This window comes from Entelurus aequoreus, linkage group LG07, assembly GCF_033978785.1.
Source record: "Entelurus aequoreus isolate RoL-2023_Sb linkage group LG07, RoL_Eaeq_v1.1, whole genome shotgun sequence".
Lineage (NCBI taxonomy): Eukaryota > Metazoa > Chordata > Actinopteri > Syngnathiformes > Syngnathidae > Entelurus > Entelurus aequoreus.
In genome coordinates, this window is record NC_084737.1 from 11,016,489 (window position 1) to 11,038,373 (window position 21,885).

At 38.0% G+C, this 21,885-nt stretch overlaps 2 protein-coding genes across 4 annotated transcripts in view; one reads left to right on the forward strand and one right to left on the reverse strand.

The window, feature by feature from the left end:
- Window positions 1–4,249, reverse strand: part of LOC133653368 (formin-H) — an 82,208-nt gene extending 77,959 nt beyond the window's left edge. For both annotated transcript variants that reach the window (XM_062052560.1, XM_062052559.1), the window contains exon 1: window positions 4,103–4,249. In XM_062052560.1, coding sequence (XP_061908544.1) covers window positions 4,103–4,162 — 60 coding nt within the window. In that variant the 5' untranslated portion in view covers window positions 4,163–4,249. The remainder of the gene's footprint in view (window positions 1–4,102) is intronic.
- Window positions 4,250–16,235: 11,986 nt separating this feature from the next.
- Window positions 16,236–21,885, forward strand: part of cd40 (CD40 molecule, TNF receptor superfamily member 5) — a 94,182-nt gene continuing 88,532 nt past the window's right edge. For both annotated transcript variants that reach the window (XM_062051916.1, XM_062051915.1), the window contains exon 1: window positions 16,236–16,366. In XM_062051916.1, the coding sequence (XP_061907900.1) occupies window positions 16,319–16,366 (48 nt within the window). In that variant the 5' untranslated portion in view covers window positions 16,236–16,318. The remainder of the gene's footprint in view (window positions 16,367–21,885) is intronic.

Consider the following 21,885-nt stretch of genomic DNA (forward strand, 5'->3'; position numbering starts at 1 on the left):
CTGTATGTACACAACAAACAAACTAATAACTACTGTATGTACACAACAAACAAACTAATAACTAATGTATGTACGCAACAAATAATCTAATAACTACTGTATGTACACAACAAATTAAGTAATAACTACTGTATGTACACAACAAATTAAGTGATAACTACCGTACGTACACAACAAATAATTTACTAACTTCTGTATATATACAACAAATAATCTAATAACTATGGTATGTACACAACAAATTAACTAACAACTACTATATGTATACAATAAATAATCTAATAACTACTGTATGTACACAACAAACAAACTAATAACTACTGTATGTACACAACAACTAATCTAATAACTACTGTACATACACATCAAATAATCTAATAACTACTGTATGTAAACAACAAATAATCGTATAACTACTGTATGTACACAACAAATAATCTTATAACTACTGTATGTATACAACAAATAATAACTACTGTATGTACACAACAAATAATGTACTAACTTCTGTATGTACACAACAAATAATAATTACTATAAGTACACAGAAAATAACTACTGTATGTACACAACAAATAATAACTACTGTATGTACACAACAAATAATAACTACTGTATGTACATAACAAAGACACCAATAACGACTGTATGTACAAAACAAATAGACTTTAACGACTGTATGTACACAACAAATTAACTAATAACTACTGTATGTACACAACAAATAATTTACTAACCTCTGTATGTATACAACAAATAATCTAATAACTATGGTATGTACACAACAAATTAACTAACAACTACTATATGTATACAACAAATAATCTAATAACTACTGTATGTACACAACAAACAAACTAATAACTACTGTATGTACGCAACAAATAATCTAATAACTACTGTATGTACACAACAAATTAAGTAACAACTACTGTATGTACACAACAAATTAAGTAATAACTACCGTATGTACACAACAAATAATTTACTAACTTATGTACGTATACAACAAATAATCTAATAACTACTGTATGTACACAACAACTAATCTAATAACTACTGTACATACACATCAAATAATCTAATAACTACTGCATGTACACAACAAATAATCTTATAACTACTGCATGTACACAACAAATAATTTACTAACTTCTGTATGTACACAATAAATAATAACTACTATATGTACACAACAAATAATAACTACTATATGTACACAGCAAATAACTACTGTATGTACACAACAAATAATAACTACTGTATGTACACAACAAATAATTTACTAACTTCTGTATGTACGCAGCAAATAATAACTACTATATGTACACAACAAATAATAACTACTGTATGTACATAACAAAGACACCAATAACGACTGTATGTACACAACAAATAGACTTTAACGACTGTATGTACACGACAAATTAACTAATAACTACTGTATGTACAGAACAAATAATTTACTAACCTCTGTATGTATACAACAAATAATCTAATAACTACTGTATGTACACAACAACTAATCTAATAACTACTGTATGTACACAACAAACAAACTAATAACTACTGTATGTACACAACAAATAATCTAATAACTACTGTATGTACACAACAAACAAACTAATAACTACTGTATGTACGCAACAAATAATTTAATAACTACTGTATGTACACAACAAATTAAGTAATAACTACTGTATGTACACAACAAATTAAGTAATAACTACCGTATGTACACAACAAATAATTTACTAACTTCTGTACGTATACAACAAATAATCTAATAACTACTGTATGTACACAACAACTAATCTAATAACTACTGTACATACACATCAAATAATGTAATAACTACTGCATGTACACAACAAATAATCTTATAACTACTGCATGTACACAACAAATAATTTACTAACTTCTGTATGTACACAATAAATAATAACTACTATATGTACACAGCAAATAACTACTGTATGTACACAACAAATAATAACTACTGTATGTACACAACAAATAATTTACTAACTTCTGTATGTACGCAGCAAATAATAACTACTATATGTACACAACAAATAATAACTACTGTATGTACATAACAAAGACACCAATAACGACTGTATGTACACGACAAATTAACTAATAACTACTGTATGTACACAACAAATAATTTACTAACCTCTGTATGTAAACAACAACTAATCTAATAACTACTGTATGTACACAACAACTAATCTAATAACTACTGTATGTACACAACAAACAAACTAATAACTACTGTATGTACACAACAAATAATCTAATAACTACTGTATGTACACAACAAACAAACTAATAACTACTGTATGTACGCAACAAATAATTTAATAACTACTGTATGTACACAACAAATTAAGTAATAACTACTGATGTACACAACAAATTAAGTAATAACTACCGTATGTACACAACAAATAATTTACTAACTTCTGTATGTATACAACAAATAATCGAATAACTACTGTATGTACACAACAACTAATCTAATAACTACTGTACATACACATCAAATAATCTAATAACTACTGTATGTACACAACAAATACTCGTATAACTACTGTATGTATACAACAAATAATAACTACTGTATGTACACAACAAATAATTTACTAACTTCTGTATGTACACAACAAATAATAACTACTGTATGTACACAACAAATAATAACTACTATATGTACACAACAAATAATTTACTAACTTCTGTATGTACACAACAAATAATAACTACTATATGTACACAACAAATAATAACTACTATATGTACACAGCAAATAACTACTGTATGTACACAACAAATAATAACTACTGTATGTACATAACAAAGACACCAATAACGACTGTATGTACAAAACAAATAGACTTTAACGACTGTATGTACACAACAAATTAACTAATAACTACTGTATGTACACAACAAATAATCTAATAACTACTGTATGTACACAACAAATAAACTAATAATGAATGTATGTACACAACAAATAAACTAATAACTACTGTATTTACACAACAAACAAACTAATAAATACTGTATGTACACAACAAACAAACTAATAAATACTGTATTTACACAACAAACAAACTAATAAATACTGTATGTACACAACAAACAAACTAATAACTACTGTATGTACACAACAAATAAACTAATAATGACTGTATGTACACAACAAACAAACTAATAACTATTGTATGTACACAACAAACAAACAAATAACTAGTGTATGTACACAACAAATAATCTAATAACTACTGTATGTACACAACAAATAATTTAATAACCAAACAGCTGTTCATGCTTTGATTATTTGATGACATGCTTCTTTCCACCTGCACTTAGCATCCGTGTAGGTACAGTACCGATTACTATTTTAGTACCACTCCTAACTAACTAACTGACTAACCAAACATCGGTTTAGTACCAATGAGTTATTTCGACACAAACTAACTTACATTACCCCCTTCAAGTACCCAACCAACATTGGTACGCAAGTGGTATAGTGCCCAAATTTTAACACAGTACCCGCTCATAACAAAATAACTCAAAGTACCACAGCACTAGTACCCATGTGGTGCCCATACAGTACCAATAAGTTCTTCTAATATTGTTCATTACCAACTAACTTTACCCAAGCACTGCACTTGGTACCCAAACCATATGGAGTAGTGCCCAAGTATGAATAAGAAGATTGATCAAGAGATCAAGAGATCAAGAACCAAGGTTTCTCATTGTCATCCCATTGGGTTGAGTTTTTCCTTGCCCTGATGTGGGATCTGAGTTGTGGCTTGTGCAGCCCTTTGAGACACTCGTGATTTAGGGCTATATAAGTAAACTTTGATTGATTGATTGATTGATTGAAGTTGAAGAGTGTTTTCATGAGTGGACAAGGACTAAAGGGAAGTGCTAGAATCAAAAGAAGAAGCACTGCATCATCCAAAATGACTAACTACACTTCAGTAAGTTAGTCATGTTACACATGCGAGGGAATTGAGGAAGTGGGAAAAGTTCCCGTGCATGAAATACAAACATTTATACTTGACAAGATAATAAAGTTTCCTACCTGAGGAAAGTCCTCCATGAGTCTGCTGTTGTCCTTCCTCTTGGATCCTAAACTCGGCATTCTGGCTTTGAGATCTGCTCCACTTTTCCAGCAGACGTCTGATCCTCTCGCTCTGAAAAAATGCAACTAAAGAGGGTGTGTGTGTGTGTGTGTGTGTGTGTGTGTGTGTGTGTGTGTGTGTGTGTGTGTGTGTGTGTGTGTGTGTGTGTGTGTGTGTGTGTGTGTGTGTGTGTGTGTGTGTGTGTGTGTGTGTGTGTGTGTGTGTGTGTGTGTGTGTGGCAGTGCCCCGCCCACTATGTGCTCAGGTATTTCAGGCCCGACTAGGCCCCACCTCCACAACTTTCTCTCTGCCTTTTTCTTTTCCAATCCTCAGCTCGCACACTGTCTGTTTACTTCCTACTTACGTCCATTTAATGTACTTACTTATGTGCTTACATACTTCCTCACTTACATATTCACTTACTTACATATTTACTTACTGACTTACCTAATTACATATTTACTTACTTACATATTTACTTACTGACTTACCTAATTACATATTTACTTACTTACATATTTACTTACTTACATATTTACTTACTGACTTACCTAATTACATATTTACTTACTTACATATTTACTTACTGACTTACCTAATTACATATTTACTTACTTACATATTTACTTACTGACTTACCTAATTACATATTTACTTACTTACATATTTAATTGGTGACTTACCTAATTACATATCTACTTACTTACATATTTACTTACTGACTTAACTAATTACATATTTACTTACTTACATATTTACTCACTGACTTACCTAATTACATATTTACTTACTTACATATTTACTTACTGACTTGCCTAATTACATATTTACTTACTTACATATTTACTTGGTGACTTACCTAATTACATATCTACTTACTTACATATTTACTTACTGACTTACCTAATTACATATTTACTTACTTACATATTTACTCACTGACTTACCTAATTACATATTTACTTACTTACATATTTACTTACTGACTTACCTAATTACATATTTACTTACTTACATATTTACTTACTGACTTGCCTAATTACATTTTTACTTATTTACATATTTACTTACTGACTTGCCTAATTACATATTTAGTTACTTACATATTTACTTACTGACTTACCTAATTACATATTTGCTTACTTACATATTTACTTGGTGACTTACCTAATTACATATCTACTTACTTACATATTTACTTACTGACTTACCTAATTACATATTTACTTACTTACATATTTACTTGGTGACTTACCTAATTACATATCTACTTACTTACATATTTACTTACTGACTTACCTAATTACATACTTACTTACTTACATATTTACTCACTGACTTACCTAATTACATATTTACTTACTTACATATTTACTTACTGACGTATTTACTTACTGACTTGCCTAATTACATATTTACTTACTTACATATTTACTTACTGACTTACCTAATTACATATTTACTTACTTACATATTTACTTGGTGACTTACCTAATTACATATCTACTTACTTACATATTTACTTACTGACTTACCTAATTACATATTTACTTACTTACATATTTACTCACTGACTTACCTAATTACATATTTACTTACTTACATATTTACTTACTGACATATTTACTTACTGACTTGCCTAATTACATATTTACTTACTTACATATTTACTTACTGACTTGCCTAATTACATATTTACTTACTTACATATTTACTTACTGACTTACCTAATTACATATTTGCTTACTTACGTATTTACTTACTGACTTACCTAATTACATATTTACTTACTTACATATTTACTTGGTGACTTACCTAATTACATATCTACTTACTTACATATTTACTAACTGACTTACCTAATTACATATTTACTTACTTACATATTTACTCACTGACTTACCTAATTACATATTTACTTACTTACATATTTACTTACTGACTTACCTAATTACATATTTACTTACTTACATATTTACTTACTGACTTACCTAATTACATATTTACTTACCTACATATTTACTTACTGACTTACCTAATTACATATCTACTTACTTACATATTTACTTACTGACTTGCCTAATTACATATTTACTTACCGGTACTTACATATTTACTTACTGACTTACCTTAGTACATATTTGCTTACTTACGTATTTACTTACTGACTTACCTAATTACATATTTACTTACCTACATATTTACTTACTGACTTACTTCATTACATATTTACTTACTTACATATTTACTTACTGACTTACCTAATTACATATTTACTAACTTACATATTTACTTACTGACTTACCTAATTACATATTTACTTACTTACGTATTTACTTACTGACTTACCTAATTACAAATTTACTTACCTACATATTTACTTACTGACTTACTTCATTACATATTTACTTACTTACATATTTACTTACTGACTTACCTAATTACATATTTACTAACTTACATATTTACATACTAACTTACCTAATTACATATTTACTAACTTACATATTTACTTACCGACTTACCTAATTACATATTTACTTACTGGCTTACCTAATTACATATATACTAACTTACATATTTAATTTTAGTTTATTTATACAGCCCTAAATCACAAGTGTCTCAAAGGGCTGCACAAGCCACAACAACATCCTCGGCTCAGATCCCACATCAGGGCAAGAAAAAACTCAATGGGATAACAATAAGAAACCTTGGAGGGTGACCGGTGCAATGGACGTCGAGTGGATCTAGCATAATATGGTGAGAGTCCAGTCCATAGTGGATCTAACATAATAATGAGAGTCCAGTCCATAGTGGATCTAACATAATAGTGAGAGTCCAGTCCATAGTGGATCTAACATAATAGTGAGAGTCTAGTCCATAGTGGATCTAACATAATAGTGAGAGTCTAGTCCATAGTGGATCTAACATGATAGTGAGAGTCCAGTCTATAGTGGATCTAACATAATAGTGAGAGTCCAGTCCATAGTGGATCTAACATAATAGTGTGAGAGTCCAGTCCATAGTGGATCCAACATAATAGTGAGAGTCTAGTCCATAGTGGATCTAACATAATAGTGAGCGTCTAGTCCATAGTGGATCTAACATAATAGTGTGAAAGTCCAGTCCATAGTGGATCTAACATAATAGTGAGAGTCCAGTCCATAGTGGATCTAACATAATAGTGAGAGTCCAGTCCATAGTGGATCTAACATAAAAGTGAGAGTCTAGTCCATAGTGGATCTAACATAATAGTGAGAGTCCAGTCCATAGTGGATCTAACATAATAGTGAGAGTCCAGTCCATAGTGGGGCCAGCAGGAGACCATCCCGAGCAGAGACAGGTCAGCAGCGCAGAGACGTCCCCGACCGATGCACAGACGAGTGGTCCACCCTGTACAGTATAAGTATATTACTACAACATGTGTGTTGTTTTGTCTGTATATGTATATTACTACAGTATTTATGTTGTTGTATGACTGTATATGTATATTACTACAGTATTTATGTTGTTGTATGACTGTATATGTATATTACTACAGTATTTGCGTGTTGTTGCGTATGTCCATGCATATTACTACAGTATGTGTGTTGTTGTGTATGTTTATATGCATATTACTACAGTATGTGTGTTGTTGTGTATGTTTAAATGCATATTACTACAGTATGTGTGTTGTTGTGTATGTTTATATGCATATTACTACAGTATGTGTGTTGTTGTGTATGTTTAAATGCATATTACTACAGTATGTGTGTAGTTGTGTATGTTTATATGCATATTACTACAGTATGTGTGTTGTTGTGTATGTTTAAATGCATATTACTACAGTATGTGTGTTGTTGTGTATGTTTATATGCATATTACTACAGTATGTGTGTTGTTGTGTATGTTTATATGCATATTACTACAGTATGTGTGTGTTGTTGTGTATGTTTACATGCATATTACTACAGTATGTGTGTGTTGTTGTGTATGTTTATATGCATATTACTACAGTATGTGTGTGTTGTTGTGTATGTTTATATGCATATTACTACAGTATGTGTGTTGTTGTGTATGTTTATATGCATATTACTACAGTATGTGTGTGTTGTTGTGTATGTTTATATGCATATTACTACAGTATGTGTGTGTTGTTGTGTATGTTTATATGCATATTACTACAGTACGAGTGTTGTTGTGTATGTATATGCATATTACTACAGTATGTGTGTTGTTGTGTATGTATATGCATATTACTACAGTACAGGTGTGGTTGTATGTACAGTATAAGTATATTACTACAACATGTGTGTTGTTGTGTATGTATATGCATATTACTACGGTACAGGTGTGGTTGTATGTACAGTATATGCATATTACTACAGCATGTGTGTTGTTGTGTCTGTATATGTACATATATTACTACAGTGTGTATGTTGTTGTATGACTGTATATGCATATTACTACAGTATATGCATGTTGTTGTGTATGTCGATGCAAATTACTACAGTATGTGTGTGTTGTTGTGTATGTTTATATGCATATTACTACAGTACGTGTGTTGTTGTGTATGTACAGTATATGCATATTACTACAGTATGTATGTTGTATGACTGTATATGCATATTACTACAGTATGTGTGTGTTGTTGTGTATGTACAGTATATGCATATTACTACAGTATGTATGTTGTATGACTGTATATGCATATTACTACAGTATATGCGTGTTGTTGCATATGTCCTTGCATATTACTACAGAATGTGTATGTTGTTGTGTATGTTTATATGTATGTTACTACAGTACGTGTGTTGTACTGTACTCAAGCCACGCCCAAGTCACACAATTTATTTTTTTTCACCCACTCAATCCCAGGAAGAAGAAATAATTTTTGGACAGTTTGGAGGGGAAGATTCTGCCCCCCTCCTGACCTCCCTCCACCCACCCCAAAAGACGGTTCCAGACCGCAGGGAGCGCGTCTGGGATCCGCTCCTTGAGGGGGGGGCTAGGGCTGGGGACTGTTCAGGTGGGGTCGTTCTTCGGTCTGCCAAGCCACAGCCTCCAGCTCGGCCACCACCACCTGAATTTCGTCACGCCAAGCCACAGCCCCCAGCACGGCCGCCACCACCAGTCGTTCGACCGGCCAAGCCACAGCCTCCAGCTAGGCCACCTCCACCTGCACCACGCCAAGCTCCACCACGACAAGCGCCACCAGTCGCAGCTCCACGCCAAGCGCCACCAGTCGCAACTCCACGCCAAGCGCCACCCGTGGTAGCTCCACGCCAAGTTCCGCTACCTGCTCCACGCCGCCTAGTGCCGCCAGTCGCAGCTTCACGACGCCAAGTGCCGCCAGTCGCAGCTTCACGACGTCAAGTGCCGCCAGTCGCAGCTTCACGACGCCAAGTGCCGCCATTCGCAGCTTCACGACGCCAAGTGCCGCCAGTCGCAGCTCCACGACGCCAAGTGCCGCCAGTCGCAGCTCCACGACGCCAAGTGCCGCCAGTCGCAGCTCCACGACGCCCAGTGCCGCCAGTCGCAGCTCCACGACGCCCAGTGCCGCCAGTCGCAGCGCCACGCCAAGACCAAGACACACCATGCCAAGACCAAGTCCAAGACCCCCCATGCCAAGACACACCATGCCAAGACCAAGTCCAAGACCCCCCATGCCAAGACACACCATGCCAACACCAAGTCCAAGACCCCCCATGCCAAGACACACAATGCCAACACCAAGTCCAAGACCAACCATGCCAACACCAAATCCAAGTCCAAGACCAACCATGCCAAGACCCAGTCCAAGACCAACCATACCAAGACCAACCATGCCAAGACCAAGTCCAAGACCAACCATGCCAAGACCAAGTCCAAGACCAACCATGCCAAGACCAGGACCAAGACCCTCGCCAAGACCAAGACCCAGACCCTCGCCAAGACCCTCGCCAAGACCAAGACCCTCCAAGCAGCCAAGACCCTCCAAGCAGCCAAGACCAAGCTTCGCCGCCTGAAGTGCCACGCCAAGCTTCGCCGCCTGCTTCGTCTGCTGCACCAGCACCTGCGTCATCTGCGGCTTCCACGCCTGCAATGACGACGACGCGCCTGCCTCCTCGTCTGCCACGGTTGTGGCCACTACCTGGTCGTCCGCCACGCCAAGTGCGCCCACCTCTTCGTCGGCTACGCATGTGGCCCTTCCCGGGTCGCCCACCTCGCCTGTGGCGGCGGCGTTCCACTCGCCGCCGCCACATGACTATGCCTCGGTGGATTCTGGGCCACTTGGCCTGGCGACCCACCGCCATGTCCCCCTCCCGCCCTCCCATGACTCTTGATCCTGTTTTTTGGACATCTGGGATCTGTCCGTAGGGGGGGGGGAGTTCTGTCATGTCTGTTCATGTTTTTGTTTTGGCCATGTGTTTGTTTTTTGGACTCTTTTTAGTTCCTGGTTGCACTTCCTTGTTTGGTTTGGTTTCCATGGTCACCCATTAGTTTTCACCTGTCTTGTCACGCACCTGTTTTCACTGATCACGTCACTATTTAAATCTGTCTGTTTCTGTTGTTCGTCCTGGCGTCCTCACACATTCACACTCCTGCCACTCTGATGATCCGTGCTGCTCTTTTTCATGTTTTTTCTCATACCAAGTAAGTTTTGTTTATTAAGACCACAGTTAGTGTTTTTGTTTCTTTGTTCATAGTTTTTGTGCCCACGTGCATGTCTTTTGTTTCTTAGTCAAGTTTGTATTTCCGCCTTTGTGCGCGCCATTTGTTTGCTTCCTTTTTTTTTTGTAGTTTATTAGTGTTAAAAAATAGATCATGTATTTAAATTCACGCCTTGCCCGCGCCAATTTTCCTTTGTCTTCCGGAGAAGCAAACCCCAAGAATCAAGTCATGACAATTACTACAGTATGTGTGTGTTGTTGTGTATGTTTATATGCATATTACTACAGTAGGTGTGTTGTTGTGCATATACAGTATATGCATATTACCACAGTATGTATATTGTTGTATGACTGTATATGCATATTACTACAGTATGTGTGTGTTGTTGTGTATGTTTATATGCATATTACTACAGTATGTGTGTTGTTGTGTATGTACAGTATATGCATATTACCACAGTATGTATATTGTTGTATGACTGTATATGCATATTACTACAGTATGTGTGTGTTGTTGTGTATGTTTATATGCATATTACTACAGTACGTGTGTTGTTGTGTATATATGTGCATATTACTACAGTACATGCGTGTTATATGTTCAGTATATGCGTATTACTACTGTATATGTGTGTTGTGATATGTATGCATATTACTACAGTATGTGTGTTTTTGTTTGTATAGTACCTGCATATTATTGCAATACATGTGTGTTGTTGTGTACGTATATGCTTGTTACTACAGTACGAGTGTTGTTTTATGTTCAGTATATGCATATTACCACAATACATGGGTGTTGTTGTGTACGTGCATGTGCGTACTACTACAGTACGTGCTTCTTCTTGTATGTACAATACTGTATATGCAAATTACTACAGTGTGTGTCTTTTGTCGCGTAGGTAGGCGTGTACAGTGGCGAGAAAAGGCGATGAGGGAAACGCCCGCTTCAAAGTTTTGGGGAATCCCTGAGACGGTTAGAAGGGACTGTAAAACTGCAGTAGAGAACAAACGTTTACAGTGACATAATACGTGTGTTGTGAAAGTAGGCAATAGGTGATTTCCCCTAATTTGTTCTCAACCGAATAGATACAACAAATTATTTATTTATTTTTTTGTAATTATTTTGAATAATTCAACCTAGAAAAAGAGATGGAAATCTCCTACTGTAAATAGGTCATCACATAAGCAAACACAAAGATACATCTAAGTGTTTTCATTGATTAAACATCAAATGTTGTCATCTATAGTAAATAAATAAGTTACATTTCATTACTGCTAGTGTGTTTTCAGCAAGAATAGAACGTCAAGAAAACAAAATAGTACTATACTGTACAGTATATCTACTAATGTTGTCCCGATACCAGTTTTTTGGTACCGGTATCGGTACCAAAATGTATTTCGATACTATTCGATACTTTTCTAAATAAGGAGGACCACAAAAAAATGGCATTATTGGCTTTTTTTTAACAAAAAAATCATAGGGTACATTAAACATCACAATGTTGTCCTTAAATAACTTGTCTTTTAGTAGTAAGTAAACAAACAAAAGCTCCTAATTAGTCTGCTGACGTATGCAGTAACATATTGTGTCATTTATCATTCCATTTTGTCAAAATTATGAGGGACAAGCTGTAAATAATGGATTATTAATCCACTTGTTCATTTACTGTTAATATCTGGTCACTTTCTCTTTTAACATGTTCTATCTACACTTCTGTTAAAATGTAATAATCACTTATTCTTCTGTTGTTTGATACTTGACATTAGTTTTGGATGATACCACACATTTAGGTATCATTCCGATACCAAGTAGTTACAGGATAATGTCTCCCGGGACGCATTTCCTTTTAAAAAAAGAAAAAAAGATTTTGTGACGATAAAAAATATCGATGTAATCATAGTAGTAACGACTAGATACGCTATTGTACTTGGTATCATTACAGTGGATGTCAGGTGTAGATCCACCCATGGCATTTGTTTACATTGTGATGCCGGTGAGCTATTGGATCCTCCTACGGTGAGTAGTGAAGCATGTTTAGATATTCCTCGTCCTGCAGTGATAATGATACTTGTAAGAAACTCGCTTTATTTGTTGCCATGGAGGCGAGGATTGCCGACTGCCGATCGACGTTCGCCGCTAGCTAGCTAGCCTTGTCTTAAAGCACCTCTTCCTGAGAGCATTTCAGTGTTATAACTTCAACTTTATCTTTAGTTTTTAGACCAAAATGCGTCCGTTCTCCCTTTTCTGTCTACACGCTGTGTCTGCTTGTAAGTACTCAGTGTGTGTGCGCTGCCGAACATGCTCCTCTGATCGCAAAACCAGCAATGTCATGACCGGGAACCGGTACTTTTCTACCAGAGTATAGAACCGTTTTTGATTCATTAGTACCGCGATACTATACCAGTACCGGTATACCGTACAACCCTGGTTATTACTATTACTATTACTTATTACTCAGTAGCTCCAAACTGATCAAATGCATTTGTTTATTATGATGCAGAGCCAGCAAACATTATGTTCCAGTTGTAGTTCTACTGGGTTGATATTATTATGATAAGCGGTTCAGTCAAACATTTACCTGCATATCAAAATATATGTGCTTCAAATGTGGACACTTTTAAAACTATTATTACAAAAATGTTGCTCACAGTTAAAGTGGTGGTTATCATTGATAAATGGAAAGGAGGAGTGATCGCAATAAGGATATGGCATCTATGTGGGCATGCGTCCCGTAGCCTTTGTAGATTGGTTTGTGTCTATTTATACTATACTGTAAAGGTGGTGGTTATCATTAATAACTAGAGGGAGGAGTAAATGCATTACGGATATGACATTTATATGGGCGAGCGTGACATAGCCTTGTGGACAGTTTTTGTGTCTATTTCTACTGGACAAGGTGGTGGTTATTATCAATAACTGGTGGGAGGAGTGCTTGCATTTGTCTTATGGCATCTGTGTGAGAGGGCTTACTGTAGTCTTTGTGGACTGTTTTGTGTCTATTTCTACTAGACAAGGCGGTGGTTATTATCAATAACTGGTGGGAGGAGTGGTTGCATTTGTAGCTGTCAGAATAATTGTATCTAAGTTATCACAAAACTGTGTGTTACATTGAGTTCAGCTCGCCCTGCGAGAGGACAAAAGCTGTCTTTGATCCTACCAAGCAAAAGGCTTGTAAAACTCCACTGTGTAGGATGGGAAGCGACATGAAGGCGTCGTTTTCTTTGATGTATTGTAATCCACAGGAAGATTTTGTCTTGACCCGAGATCTACAAAGCGGAGAGGAGGCAGGGCCTGACCTACCTCCAGGCACCTTTTTTTTAACTGTTTTACGACCTTTTCTTTGAACTGTTTTGTAACCAAAGGCGATGGCTGTTTACGACCCCCCCTCCCTTAGAAACAGCTGTAGCCCTGTAATCAGGGAAAGTCCAAATAAAAGAGGAGGCGTACAATCTTTCGTCAGAGTGTGGGACGACACTGTACAAGGGTATTGAGCTAAATTGAATTCAGTCTCTGTTTAATTCCTTGCTTCTTGTCTTGTTTAATAGATGTTTGAACCTGACAGTAGCATTTAATATTCATAATGAAAACGGCATTTTTAATAGTCATTATCTTGTGATAAACACAACTGTGTTTAATTATGTATATAATAATACCAAGTAGTAATACATAGTGTTACCAAATCTGTGTTATTGTGTAGAAATATGGGGAAACAACTACTAAATGTGTTACAAAAAAGATCAGTTAGAATAATACATAATGCTGGATATAAAGTACATACGAACCCTTTATTTATTTATTGAATCAAAAATATTGAAATTCAACGATTTGGTGCATTTGCAAACAGCTAAAATGATACACAAAGCAAACTATAACCTGCTAGCCAAGAACTAACAATTCTTCTCAACAAAAGAGGAGAAATATAAACTTAGAGGAACATCTTATTTAAAACCTTTGTATGCTCGTACAACACTCAAAACCTTTAGTATATCCGCATGTGGAATTAAATGATGGAATGGATTAAGAGAATAAATGTTCAAACTACAAATGTTCACAAAGTACACAGAACAACAATTATGATGAACACCTTGTTTTTATTTATGTATTTAATATTTGTTTACTTACTATGGTATATTATTTATTTGTTATTTATTTATTCACTGTTGTGTTACAGAGAACAAGGACACAGGATAAAATTGCCACACTGTAAAAAAAAAATTCTGTAAAAAAACGGTCATCTACTGGCAGCTACGGCTGCCAAACGAAAACCATAAAATTAAAGTAAAACATTGTAAACCAAATAATGATCAAAAACATTACATTTACAGAAATTTTCTTGAAACGTTTTGCGTAAAAATATCGTAATTTTACAGATTTTTACTAAATTATTAAGATCAACCACCTTCAATAAAGTGACGATACAAACAGTTCTGCAGAAAAATACCTTTATTCTACCGAGTTTTTCCAAATTATTACGATCAAACACCTTTAATGAAGTGACAATGCTGGCAGTTCCACAGAAAAATACCATTATTTTACAGATTTTTTCTGAATTGTTAAGATCAACCACCTTCAATAAAGTGACGATGCAAACAGTTCTGCAGAAAAATACCTTTATTCTACCGAGTTTTTCCAAATTATTACGATCAAACACCTTTAATGAAGTGACAATGCTGGCAGTTCCACAGAAAAATACCATTATTTTACAGATTTTTTCTGAATTGTTAAGATCAACCACCTTCAATAAAGTGACGATGCAAACAGTTCTGCAGAAAAATACCTTTATTCTTAGCTTGTTAGTATGGACATAGACTTTTATATAACAAGCTACATATTTAATGAACGATAATTACTGTAATTTTACATGAATTTGAAAGTAATTTAAGAAAACAGAAAATGCTATGTATAATTAATTTGGTATTTTTCTGTAAAAAAAAATAGAAATATACATAGTTTGTCATTACTGGCATAGTACTTAAAATAATAGGCGGATTGTTTATTTACAGATAAAGTCTTCACTTCTACAGTTTTATAAACTATTTTTAAAAAAATAGAAAAATTACAGTAGAAATTTAGAGTAAATTAACCATAAAAATAGGATTTTTTTTTTTACAGTGCATTGTATGAAAAGGAGTAGGATTAAATAAGATCAGCTTCTTCCTGCTCCTTTTTGGACGTGCTGTAATGAAACTACTGGAAATATTTGACGCAACTGAAACTGAAACTGAATTGTGGTGTTGTTGTTTTTATAGGGTCCAAATTGAATTGATCAAATATATCTGGATTGATATTATCATTATTGGATCCAGATTTCATTATATTTGAATAGTTATTAGTTTATTGTATGTACAAGTAGGTACTGCACATAAAAGTAGTTCCTGGAAATGATCAGAAAAATGGTCAGTTGAAAATGTGTGTGTGAGAAAAACTCAAAGCGAAAGTGGAAGTGCTCGTGTGATTGGCTCCTCCTCCACTTCTTATAAACCAAGCCCTTGACGTTATTCAGCAGTTTAGACAAGATACTAAGTTGTATTCCCAGCCTGACGATGAAGAACACACTAATAGTGATATTTATTCAAATGTGGACACTGGCGGTGAGTTCATTGTTGTCTCTTTTACTAACCCAAACTACGACATCGTATCAGCAGGTTGCTTTTTTTTTTTTTTAAAGAAACATGCCAGCGAGTAGAACGTGTTGTTCGTGATGGTTGACCAGCGTTTACCTTCACCTTCGTTTACACAAATGCTATTGTCGATTTTGTAGTTCTAGATTGGGGGGGGACTTGGGTGTGGCAACCAAGCTAATATACTTGTAAACTCTGCATATTTATGTTGAACATCTTTTCACGAATCAAAATGACTTTATATGAAACCAAAATGACCAGCGATTGTTAGTTTAGGGTAATCTTGAGTTATGTTTTTTAACTAGATGGTTAAAAAAAAAAAAGAATAACTTACCTGTGCAACTGTTGCCATTCACGCAACAGGAACGGTCATTACGGCAATTTTGGTCCTTTTCTCATGTCAAATATGTGATTTGGCTCAATAAACACACATTTATACAGTATGACTGTGCATTTATATATCTGATAGTATGTTAGTTAGCTGCTTTAACATTTTAAATATTTGTTAGAAGGGTGGCTAGTTAACAAAGCTATTGGTTAGCAAGCTAGCTTCTTAATTTAAGCTAGCCTACAACTGTATGAATATTCTGTATATTTATGCAATATATCAATATTTTTCTGCTGTTATTTAGCTTATCTATCTGTGTGTTAGCTACTTACTTCGCTTGTCGACCTAACCTACACGTTAATGTGTGTTTATATAGGTATGCTTTGTTAGCTAGGCTTCTTAGCCCTTCCTATAGAAATGACGACAATTTAGAGGCCATGTTAGCTGTGTAAATGCATCCATCCATCTTCTTCCGTTTATCCGAGGTCGGGTCGCGGGGGCAGCAGCCTAAGCAGGGAAGCCCCGACTTTCCTCTCCCCAGCCACTTTGTCCAGCTCTTCCCAGGGGATCCCGAGCATACTTGCCAACCTTGAGACCTTCGAATTCGTGAGATTGTGGGGGGGGGGGGGGGGGGGGGGGGGGTTTGGTGGTAGCGAGGGTGTATATTGTAGCCCGGAAGAGTTAGGGATGCAAGGGATTCTGGGTATTTGTTCTGTTGTGTTTATGTTGTGTTACGATGCGGATGTTCTTCCGAAATGTGTTTGTCATTTTTGTTTGGTGTGGGTTCACAGTGTGGCGCATATTTGTAACAGTGTTAAAGTTGTTTATACGGCCACCCTCAGTGTGACCTGTATGGCTGTTGAACAAGTATGTCTTGCAGTCACTTTCGTGTGTATGCAGAAGCCGCATACAACATGTGACTGGGCCGCCACGCTGTTTGTATGGTGAAAAAGCGGACGCGTCGACAGGTTGTAGAGGACGCTAAAGGCGGTAACATCACGGCACGCCCTTAATATTGTTGTCCGGGTGAAAATCGGGAGAAATTCGGGAGGGGCACTGAGATTCGGGAGTCTCCCGGAAAAATCGGGAGGGTTGGCAAGTATGATCCCGAGGCGTTCCCAGGCCAGCCGGGAGACATAGTCTATCCAACGTGTCCTGGGTCTTCCCCGTGGCCTCCTACCGGTCGGACGTGCCCTAAACACCTCCCTAGGGAGGCGTTAGGGTGGCATCCTGACCAGATGCCCGAACCACCTCATTTGGCGCCTCTCGATGTGGAGGAGCAGCGGCTTTACTTTGAGCTCCCCCCGGATGACAGAGCTTCTCACCCTATCTCTAAGGGAGAGCCCCGCCACCCAGCGAAGGAAACTCATTTCGGCCGCTCGTACCCGTGATCTTGTCCTTTCGGTCATAACCCAAAGCTCATGACCATAGGTGAGGATGGGAACGTAGATCGGCCGGTAAATTGAGAGCTTTGCCTTCCGGCTCAGATCCTTATTCACCACAACGGATCGATACAGCGTCCGTGTTACTGAAGACGCCGCACCGATCCGCCTGTCGATCTCACCATCCACTCTTCCCTCACTCGTGAACAAGACACCGAGGTACTTGAACTCCTCCACTTGGGGCAGGGTCTCCTCGCCACCCTTTTCCGGGCGAGAACCATGGACTGGGACTTAGAGTTGGTGATTCTCATCCCAGTCGCTTCACACTCGGCTGCGAACCGATCCAGTGAGAGCTGAAGATCCTGGCCAGATGAAGCCACCAGGACCACATCATCTGCAAAAAGCAGAGACCTAATCCTGCAGCCACCAAACCAGATCCCCTCAACGCCCTGACTGCGCCTAGAAATTCTGTCCATAAAAGTTATGAACAGAATCGGAGAGAAAGGGCAGCCTTGGCGGAGTCCAACCCTCACTGGAAACGTGTCCGACTTACTGCCGGCAATGCGGACCAAGCTCTGACACTGATCATACAGGGAGCGGACCGCCACAATCAGACAGTCCGATATGGGTGTAAATATGGGGGGATTTTAAAATGAAATGAAAATACCCCTTGTTGTGTGTCAATCTTACCACTGAATTGAATACACAAAGCTTCGTATCCTTTAGAATGTTTATTATTAACTACAGACCGACAGGGACATCACATTGCCGGCCGGCTCCGTCACATGTGTGTGGTGTTACATAACAACTGGTACCTTCAACAAATCCGTTTCCTGTTCCGGGTCATGTGACCAGATGGATAACCAATACATGACATCCCTCTTTTCCTTGGAAATAAACTTGTACCGTAAACAACCTCTGTACTGACCCTTAAAACCACAAAACGTTTTCTCCAAACAAACCTGTGAAACCATTGTACAGTAACATGTGAAACACTTTTTTTTCCAATGCACAATAACTCTCTTTTCTTTTTTTTTCCAATGTAAGTCAACCTAGGTCAAGACAAAAATCACTGAACCTTCCAGGCGGTTTTGTAACCCTTTGGGGTCTGGCCTTTGGCACCTCTGATATTCGGGTGTGGTGTGGAGTGTGATTGTCATTAGTCTGTCCCTCTGTGTCCACTCCAAGTGCAATGTCCTCCGTCCACTGCGTCTCCTCTTGTGTGTCGTGTCTCTCTGTTGGTCGGTTTGTCACATATCTCTTTACATGTGTGGTGTTTCTCTGATATCTCGCTCCTGTTGGTGATTCAACCACAACCTGATTCCCTGTTTTGCTCACCACTTTATGTGGTGTCGCGTTGAAGGGTGTGGTGAACTTGTCCACCTTGTCCTGCTGTACGAGCACTGTGTCTCCAACGTCTACTTGTGAGTACTGAGCTCCCCGTCGTTCATCAGCATAGAGCTTTGCTTTTCCCTTTTGCTCTGCATCTCTATCACGTACTTCCAGCGACGCTGTGTGTGATCCACAAAGATCTGGCAATTTTCCCCTCATCCTCCGATTGAAGAGTAGCTCAGCAGGGCTCTTCCCAGTAGTAGCATGTTCTATGCTCCGGTACACAGTCACATACTTCCTTAGTTCACGTTTCCAGTCCAGTCCTTCTGCATGGGCGATCCTTATCCTTTTCATTAGTGATGAGTTCTGACGCTCAACTTCTCCATTTGCTTGAGCCCACTTTGGAGTCGTCTTCACGTGTGTGATTCCATTTGTCTCGCAATACTCCTTGAACACGTCAGACTTGAACTGTGGCCCCTGGTCTGACCTGCAGGTAACTGGCAGTCCGTGTCTGCTGAAAATAGACTCCAGACTGTCCACAACCTTCTCTGCAGTTGTGGAGGTCATAATGTCATACTCATAATAGCGACTGTAGTAGTCCACCACCACAAGTATGGAGTGGTTAGTTGGCAGCGGTCCTAGCAGATCTATGGCCACATCTTGCCAGGGCCCGTCCGGTAGACTTGTGGATCTCAGTGGTTCTGGTGGGTCATGTCTGGCTACAATCTGGCATCCATGGCAGGCCTTACAGTACTTCTCGGCTGCCTTCTCCATGCCAGGCCACCAAACCTTGGTTCTGAGGTGCTGTTTGGTCCCCACTATTCCCAAATGTCCCTCATGGGCTAGTGTAAGTGCTCGTGCTTGCAGTCTCTGAGGCAGCACTATGCGTGTCCCCCGTAACACAATGTATCCAATAGTACATAGCTCGTTAACAATTGGTGCATACTGTTTACAATTGTCAAAACACCCACTTGTTATTGCATTGCGTACCTCAATTAATTCTGGGTCAGTAGCAGAGGCTTCCTCTATCTCTCGTGTAGTAAGTGCTTTGGGTGTGGCACTCATTGCTACAAATCTAACATACTCTTCTGAATCATGTTTGTGTACCTCTTTCTGTGCTGTGTTGCCCAGCAGCCGTGACAATGGGTCTGCTATGTTTTGTTTCCCAGGTACGTATACAACTCTGAAATCATATGGCTGTAATCTGAGGACCCATCTCTCAATGCGTGCGGATGGTTTGGATCTAGGGCCATATATAACCTCTAATGGCTTATGGTCTGTGACCAAATCAAATCTCTTGCCATACACATAAGGATGTAGTCTCTCACAAGCCCATACTAGAGCTAAAGCTTCGCGCTCTGTCTGAGAGTACCTACGCTCACAGTCTGTCAGGCTGCGACTCACGTAGCACACAGGTACCATCTCCCCCTGTTGTTTTTGCACTAGCACTGCACCTAACCCTACTGGACTAGCATCTGCTATCACCTTGGTTGGTGCGTCTTTGTCAAAGTAGGCTAGTATAACAGCTTTTGCTAATTCCTCCTTCAAAACCTGAAACGCTTTTTTCTGTTCTGGACCGAACTCAAATGGTACGTCTTTTCTGGTCAGGCGTCTTAAAGGTTCTGATATTGTTGCAAAACCTGAGATAAATCTCGAACTGAATCCTACGAGACCCAAGAAGCTCCTGACTTCCGAAGCATCCTCTGGTTCTCTGGCCTCTACTATAGCTCTGACCCTCTCTTCTGTAGGACCAATCCCTTTCTGTGTCAGAAGTATCCCCATGAAAACCAACTTGTCCATGTTGAATTGACATTTATCTGGATTTAGTGTTAAACCACACTGTGAAAGCCTCTTCATCACAGCATGTAACCTCTTGTCGTGAGTTTCCTGATCTTGTGCATGCACTATCACATCATCTGATATGTTCTCGACACCCTCGATGCCGGCTAGTGCATTGGCTATCTCATGCTGGTATTGCTCACTGGCTGATGAGACACCAAAAATCAGCCTTTTGTACCTGTACACTCCATTGTGTACTGCAAAAGTGGTTATATCTCTTGACTCTGGGGTCAGTTCTAACTGATGGTAGCCCCATTTAAGATCTAGCTTGCTAAATATAGCAGAGCCATTCAGGCCTTGTAAAACGTCATCCACGGTTGGAATAGGGTACCGTTCTCTTATGATCGCTTCGTTGGCCCTCCTCATATCTAGACACAACCTGATATCATTGTCAGGTTTTGGGGATATCACCACGGGGTTTAACCAAGGGGTGGGACCTTTGACACACTCTATTATGTCTAGCTCAGTCAGCTCCTTTATTTTATTCTCTACAGCCTCTCTGAGGTTGTATGGTATGCGCCTGAGAGGCTGTGCCACTGGCTTGACTTTTGGGTCTATGTATAGGCTGAGCTGTTTGGTTTTTAATTTTCCTACACCCTTAAAGACCT